Genomic DNA, 8,528 nt, shown 5'->3' on the forward strand with positions numbered 1-8,528 from the left:
TGTTTTCCTTCTTTCTTATTGCTCTCTTTCTATTTCCCCTTCCTTCCTGTTTTCTTCTTCCTTATTGCTCTCTTTCTATTTTTCCTTCCTTCCTTCCTTCCTTCCTTCCTTCCTTCCTTCCTTCCTTCCTTCCTTCCTTCCTTCCTTCCTTCCTTCCTACCTACCTACCTACATGTTTTCCTTTTCCTTATTGCTCTCTTTCTATTTCCCCTTCCTTCCTTCCTTCCTACATGTTTTCCTTTTCCTTATTGCTCTCTTTCTATTTCCTCTTCCTTCCTTCCTGTTTTCTTCTTCCTTATTGCTCTCTTTCTATTTTGCCTTCCTTCCTTCCTGTTTTCCTTCTTTCTTATTGCTCTCTTTCTATTTCCCCTTCCTTCCTTCCTGTTTTCTTTTTCCTTATTGCTCTCTTTCTATTTTGCCTTCCTTCCTTCCTGTTTTCTTTTTCCTTATTGCTCTCTTTCTATTTCCTCTTCCTTTCTTCCTTCCTTCCTTCCTTCCTACCTACCTACCTACCTACCTACCTACCTACCTTCCTACATGTTTTTCTTCTTCCTTATTGCTCTCTTTCTATTTCCCCTTCCTTCCTTCCTTCCTTCCTTCCTTCCTTCCTTCCTTCCTTCCTTCCTTCCTTCCTTCCTGTTTTCCTATGCCTTATTGCTCTCTTTCTATTCTCCTTCCTTCCTTCCTTCTTTCCTTCCTTCCTTCCTTCTTTCATTCCTGTTTTCCTTTTTCTTATTGCTCTCTTTCTATTTTACTTCCCTCCCTCCCTTCCTCCCTTCCTTCCTCACAGTCACAGTTCCAACTAAATACTGACTGGAGCAATCTTCCATTTATTTCCAAATGGAAATATTTATTTATTTCCAGATTCCTCACCTCACTTCCTTTAAAAAAAAAAATAGATGTTGACGTTTGATCTCTTTACTTATTTGTAAAATTTATTAGCTATCCATCATACCCCATGGTAACCCTCCGTGGCTTGCAATATTATTAGTATTACTCATCCTCACACGGGAATGGCCTTTCAAATAAAATCATTCCAATTCCCCCCACCCCCACCCCACCCCCTGCTTAAATCCTAGGTCCATTGCAGCATCTAGCTGATCTTGGCTTGTCTTCAGATCTTAAGAAGATCAAACCTGATTAGTACCTGAATGGGAGAAGCTTTTATGAGCCTGTAATTCCTTTGGCCGGATGCCCTTCCTCTCGCCAATGCGGAGTTTGCAGCAGATATTTTTTCATTGTGCCCAGAGAGAGAAATATCAAACTCATGAAATAAAAATAAAATAAAAACCAGCCTATTGTATCCTTTAGCCAAGAAAGCATCGGCCGTGTGTCCATCAGGAGTTGAACTGAACTGAAAAGAGTCCTTATTTTCAATTCATTTCGTGTTTCTATTTAGATGAAATAATAGTCGTGCAGTAGACAATTTGAAAAAAAGATCAGCAGCTCACACTCAATTATAAAAAGGATAAGATTAAAAGTGTTGACTTACCATTTGTTGATCCTATTAAAATTAAGTCCCCCAAGGTGGATTAATTCTCAGGAATCGGTCCCTGATATTTCGTCCCTGAGTTGTATGTTTCTAGCTTCTCATTCCTTCCCAATTTTTTTGACTTTTTTAGCCTTTTCTAACTGGAGCTTGAATTACAATTGCAAAAAAAAAAAAAAAGGGGGAGGAAACAGATTGTATGTCTGAAATTTCAACCTAAATATTAAAATGTAAGATAACAGCTGTTGGAAGGGTGTATGTAATTTCTAGGTGAATTTTGGGGTGGGTTTTTTTGTTCATTTGTTTTTCAGAAGGTATCAGGAAAGTAAAGGAGAAGTATGTTTTCAATCATGACAAGTGAGGCTCAGCGTTGAGATAAAAATAAGAAATGGCATGGAATGTGAAAATATATATATATTTATTTTAACCCGTAGCCTTAATTAGCTCAGCTGGATTCCCCACCCCACCCTGCAAATGTTATGAATGAAAAATCTTATTGAAATGAATTTGTACATGTTTTAACATTTATTTAGACCCTCAGTGGCATAGGGGTTAGAGTGCAGTATTGCAGGCTGACTTGTTAGAGTTTGTTGCACAAAAATCAAATCCAGAAAGCACACACAGATAACTGATTCAGCTGGATTCATTAACTTCTTTATATACATAAGAATAGATGAAAAAATGTACAATACCAACAGGTGGTTCTTCCAAGTAAACACAAGGCAAGAGAGTTACAGGCAAACACAAGCAGTTAGTTTCATTTTAGTAGACAAGCCCAGACAGACTGCTAGTTTTCTTCTCAGAGCAGCAGACTGCTTTCTTCTTTAAGTTTCAGTTTCAAATCTCTGCACAGACTCAGAAAGTTTAAGCTCCCATTGGCTGACTTAGTTGCTATGCCTATTCATTAGCTGACCTTGTCTCTCCCAGTCATGAATATTCTAACACGACTGCCGGCTACCTGCAATTTCCCCCCCCCCTGCAAATGTTTTGTGAACGAAAAGTCTGACTAACTCTTGCAAACTCATTGAAATGAATTTGTACATAAAATAAATCTCCATCTCTTGTAGTGTAAATACCAGGGATCTAAGCGACACCTTAAATTCCCCGCATATTTGTGATGGGTTATAATTGGACAGTTAAAAGAACAGTTGCATTTCAACTTCAATTTACTTCACACTGTCTCAAAAATGTTCTTGGAGATGACATGTTCGGCTGCTCTCTATGTACCACGCTGTGCATAACATCAAGCTATTATGTGGCTGGCTTGTTTTTAGCAAATCATGGGGAAGGGCTGGCTGGCAGGAAAGTATAATAATCAACTATTCACTCTGATCTGTCATTGATGTATGACAGAATTTTGTGTTTGTGCTCTACTTGTCACATTTAGGTAGCGAGAGAAGAAATTGGAGAAATACAACAGTTGCTTACTCCCTCCCTCCCTCCCTCCCTCCCTCCCCCCCCCTCTCTCTCTATCTATCTATCTATCTATCTATCTATCTATCTATCTATATATATATATATATATATAGAGAGAGAGAGAGAGAGAGAGAGAGAGATGTTTGTGTGTGTAGAGGTAGGTAGGTAGGTAGATATATAAATATAGATATAGATAGATATAGATATAGATATAGATAGATGATAGTTAGAGATAGATAGATGATAGATAGATAGATAGATAGATAGATAGATAGATAGATAGATAGATAGATAGATAGATAGATAGATAGATAATGTCTACATGTACAATGTGTTGTCTGGGTACTTTTAATTTTGAGAAATATCAATAATAATGATAATATTTATAACATTGATAATGATCACATAATGATAGTAATATTTGATTATCCATTTTAATAAACCTTCCTTATATAATTAATAATTCCCTTGAGCTTTTAAATGTCTGTTTCTGATAGTTAACCATTGGTAAAACGAATTCCAGGTTAAAAAAATATTCTGTTTCTTCCTTCTCTTTAATTTTAAGTGTTAATCTATCCATCTCTACACATTTCTAGTACTTTTTAAAATTACACTTTCATCTGTAGGGATCTCTTTGTTTATCCACTATTGTGCAAACACAATTCTCGCCATTATTAACACATGTAAATTAAATATTCCCTTTATTGTACTTTTTTCTGATACCCAACCAAAATGTTTCTAGTTTTAGATCTGTGTATTGCTTTATCATTTTTTCTAACCATTTATATTTTTCTTGTCCCAATATATATTTTTTTGCCTTTGGACAATTCCACCACATGTGATAGTATGAACCCAGTATCTGATTACATTTCCAACATTTGCCAGACATGTTCTTAAACACCTTTGCCAGTCTCGCTGGTGGTAGCTGCCATCTATAAAACAATTGCTTAATCTTAAAGCTGCTTCTTCAGAAAACCCTGCTTATATCACCCTAGTTTAGTGATACATATGAACACTGCCATTAATTATAATATATACCCGTGATGGAGAACCTATGGTACACGTGCCACAGGTGGCACTCAGAGCCCTCTCTGCAGGCACGCAAACTGTCGCCCCAGCTCAGTTCCACTGCGCATGCGTGCGTGCCTCACGTTGGCCAGCTGATTTTGGGGTCTCTGTTGTGCATACACAGGGGGGTGGGGCACATGCGAGAGACGGTTCACCCACAAAACCGTGCTCGACTAAACCGCGCCCGACTAAACCGCGTCGCTGACGTCATCAAAAGGGCAACAACAGTGCGGAGACAGAAGCACGCTGTAAACCCTAAACCTAAAATTAACCCCTAAACCTAAACCTAACCCCCCTAACCCCCCTAACCTAACCCCCCTAAACCTAGTCCTAAACCTAACCCTAAACCTAACCCCCCTAAACCTAACCCTAACCCTTAACCTAACCCTAAACCTAACCCTAACCCTAACCCTAACCCTTAACGTAACCCTAAACCTAACCCTAACCCTAAAGCTAACCCTAAAGCTAACCCTTACCTTAAGTTGAATCGGCTTGCTTTCAAAGCGCTATTTAAAGCGCCCTTCTTTCTCCGCGCTGGCTGTTGTCGCCCTGTTGATGACGTCAGCGACGCGGTTTAATTGGGCACGGTTTAGTCGAGTGCGGTTTTGATGGGTCACGGCGAGAGACATGTGTGTATGTACAGGAGGGGGGCAGAGGCTCAAGTGCACATGCACACGGAGTGCAAGGGGCGGGGTGCTTTTTCAAGAGGCAACTGAGCTTTCTAGTTTTTCTTTGAAGATGTTTCGCTTCTCCTCCTCTTCAGCTTTTCTTGAGCTGAAGAAGCTTCCTGGAGGAGAAGCGAAACATCTTAGAAGAAAAAACCCGACAGTCCAGTTGCCTCCTGAAAAAGCAACTAAGGGATATTGGATCTGTTTTGGAAGGCAAAAAACCACCTAACTTGTAACCCGTCTCTGTGTTTCTTTTATTTCTTCTTTTAAAAATAAATAAATAAATGAAGATAATTCTGCATAGACAGAAGGATATCCTTGCCAATCGCGTGCCTTTCTAAATCATGTTGTTTACTTGCAGGAGGAGGAAGAAATGACCTATGAACAAACTTTAGAATTTCGCAGAGGGGGCGATGGGCAGCCCAGGCGCTCAACAAGACCCACCCAACAGTTTTACCAACCTCCAAGAGCTAGAAACTGATCAAAGGTAAAAATCATTACTTCTTATAATTAACAAAAGGACTAGTTCTATTCTTCTGGAATTCCCTTGACGTTCCAAATAGCTTTGAAAAGGGAATGCGCATATCCATTTTGATACGTTTGATATCAAAAGTATTTTTTGGACTATAAGACACTTCGGACTATAAGACGCACCTAGCTTTTGGGAAGGAAAACAAGGCGGGAAAAATCTGCCTCCCATTATCCACCCGGTAATTGTCCGGCCTGTTTGCCACTGCGCATTTCCCCACTGTGGCCTGTTTGCCACTGCCAGTGTGGCCCCTTCACCGCTGCCCCTTCACCGTGGCCCATTCGGTGCGGCCCGTTTGCTGCGACCCGTTCAGCGTCGCCAATTCGCTGTCTGCCACCGTGACCCTCTTCCTGCCACGGCCCATTCTAGAACAGCTGATGGGCACCTCCCTAACTCCCTCCCCCCCCACGATAATATTCAGAATATAAGACATTTCCACCCACTTTTTGGGGGCAGGAAAGTGCGTCTTATACTCCAAAAAATACGGTAAATCCTTCCTGTCCGCATTATGCTGTCAGAGCTGAAGAAGCTTCTGGGATGAGAAGCGAAAGGACTTCAAAGGAAAAAAACTAAAAAGTCCAGCTGTCCCCTGAAAAAAAACACCTTTAGGACATCCCTATGAACAGAGAGAATAAAGGCAATGACATTTATCTCACATTCTCCTTTTCTTCTACTTCAGATATTCCTTGTGGCAAGATCGTTCTGGATTTCTTCCTGAAGGAGATCGTTTTTGAAAGATCCAGACGAAGGAGTATAGAAATCTATACTCCACTAATGACTTTTTTTAAGTTAATGCTGTGAAGCTAAAATTTTTACATATAAAAAAAAAAAACCTTGTTAATAGTGACATCAATAAAAGCCACCATGTTCAGCACTGTCTTTGCTTTGTATTTTCCTGCTCGCAGGAACTGTTATTAAGTATGGCCGTGATCTCTCTCGTATCAAAGAATTGATGGACTCTATTAAAAAATTCAGACTTGAAAAGCTGAGAACTGAGGAGGCCCCGGGTTTTTGCAGCATTTAAGAGATATTGGCTGTTCTTCAGATGCTAAGAAGATCAAACCTGATTAATACCTGAATAGGAGAAGCCTGAGAATACCAGTATTGATCCATCCATCCATCCATCCATCCATCCATCCATCCATCCATCCATCCATCCATCCATCCATCCATCCACCCACCCACCCACCCACCCTACCTACCTACCTACCTGATCAATAAATCAATCTCTATCTATCTATCATCTATCATCTATCTATCATCTATCTATCTATTTACCTCTATCTATCATCGTTCTTTCTTTCTTTCTTTCTTTCTTTCTTTCTTTCTTTCTCTCTCTCTCTCTCATCTATCTATCTATCTATCTATCTATCTATCTATCTATCTATCTATCTATCTATCTATCTATCTATCTATCTATCTATCCATACATACATCCATACATCCATACATCCATACATCCATACATCCATACATCCATACATCTATCTCTATCATTTATCAATCAATCTATCTATCTATCTATCTATCTATCTATCTATCTATCTATCATCCATCCATCCATCCATCCATCTATCTTACCTACCTACCTACCTACCTATCTCTATCTATCTACTTGCCTATTCATCCATCCACCCATCATCCATCTTTCTATCTCTATCTCTCTCCATCCATCCATCCATCCATCCATCCATCCATCCATCCATCCATCATCTATATCTGTCTGTCTGTCTGTCTGTCTGTCTGTCTATCATCTATCTATCTATCTATCTATCTATCTATCTATCTATCTATCTATCTATCTATCTATCTATCTATCTATCTACCTACCTACCTACCTACCTACCTACCTACCTACCTACCTACCTACCTACCTACCTACCTACCTCTATCTACCTGCCTATTCATCCATCTACCCATCATCCATCTTTCTATCTCTCTCTCTCCATCCATCTATCCATCCATCCATCTATTTATCTATCTATCATCTATCTATTGCTTTTAATGACCCCATAATTCCTTGAATCAGGGTGGAGTCTGGGCAATGGAATGGAGCTGAGTGTTTACTGGACGGATTCCCTTTCTGTCGCCAGTGCAGAGTTTGCAGCAGATATTTTCTCATTGTGCTCAGAGAGAGAAATATCAAACGCATGAAATTAAAAAAAAAAAACCAGCCTATTGTACCCTGTAGCCAAAAAAGCATCAGCCGTGTGTCCATCAGGAGTTGAACTGAACTGAAAAGAGTCTTTATTTTCTTAGTCATTAAATGTTTTTATTTTCCATTTTTCATTTTCGTACAGTTACATATATACTGTGCATAACCGGGGCCATACAACATTAAACAATAATCACAGCAATTCCTCTTGTCAACAATACCCCCAGAAATATAAATAAAATAAAACTCAAACTCAAATAGAAGCCCAATATACCTCTTCCACTCTCCATACACCTCTTTCTTCCGCCCCCCTCCAACTTACTATCTTCCCTCCATCATTCCCCTCTACCCTACTTCCCCTCCCCCTCTACCACTCCTCTCTCCCGGTCCACTCCCTCCCTTCCTTCTCACCCTCCCTCCCATCCTCTCTCCCGCCCTCTCTACCCCTCTTTCTTCTATCCCACTCCTCCTCCCCTTGGTTTATTTCTACTATATGTCAATGTAAAAAAAAAAGTCTTTATTTTCAATTCAGTTCGTGTTTCTATTTAGATGAAATAATAGTTGTGCAGTAGACAATTTGAGAAAAGATCAGCGCCTCACACTCAATTATAAAAAGGATAAGATTAGAAGTGTTGACTTACCATTTGTTGATCCTATTAAAATTAAGTCCCCCAAGGAGGATTAATTCTCAGGAATCGGTCCCTGATATTTCGTCCCTGAGTTGTATGTTTCTAGCTTTTCATTCCGTCTCAATTTTCTTGACTTTTTTAGCCCTTTCTAACTGGAGCTTGAATTACAATTGCCAAAAAAAAAAAAAAAAAAGTGGAGGAAACAGATTGTATGTCTGAAATGTCAACCTAAATATTAAAATGTAAGATAACAGCTGTTGGAATGGTGTATGTAATTTCTGGGTGAATTGTGGGGCATTTTTGTGTGTGTTCATTTGTTTTTCAGAAGGTATTAGGAAAGTAAAGGAAAAGAGTTGGTATCGGGTGAGTTCCGGCTGCTACTACAGCCAGTTCGCTCAGGGACAAGCCACACGCATGCACATCGCAACAAAAATTGCTTTGCGCGCGCGCAGAAGGCAAAAACAAGATGGTGGTGCATGTCGCACCGCAGAGAGTACCAGTTTAGAGGCGTGACAGGCCTGGGTCGCTGCCGGTTCCTCTGGTTAGTATGCTTTCTATCATGCCAAGTGAGGCT

The 8,528-nt window shown here is 39.9% G+C and overlaps 1 protein-coding gene across 1 annotated transcript in view; it reads left to right on the forward strand.

Annotated features, from left to right (window-relative positions):
- The window catches only part of TDRD3 (tudor domain containing 3), a 58,847-nt gene extending 52,806 nt beyond the window's left edge, over positions 1-6,041 (forward strand). Inside the window, exons 13-14 of the mRNA XM_087726815.1 lie at positions 5,003-5,128; positions 5,850-6,041. Coding sequence (XP_087582941.1) covers positions 5,003-5,122 — 120 coding nt within the window. The 3' untranslated portion in view covers positions 5,123-5,128; positions 5,850-6,041. The remainder of the gene's footprint in view (positions 1-5,002; positions 5,129-5,849) is intronic.
- The last annotated feature ends 2,487 nt before the right edge of the window (positions 6,042-8,528 follow it).

Source organism: Thamnophis sirtalis, unplaced genomic scaffold, assembly GCF_051295495.1.
Source record: "Thamnophis sirtalis isolate CommonGarterSnake01/CBP01778 unplaced genomic scaffold, rThaSir2_p1.2 scaffold_12, whole genome shotgun sequence".
Lineage (NCBI taxonomy): Eukaryota > Metazoa > Chordata > Lepidosauria > Squamata > Natricidae > Thamnophis > Thamnophis sirtalis.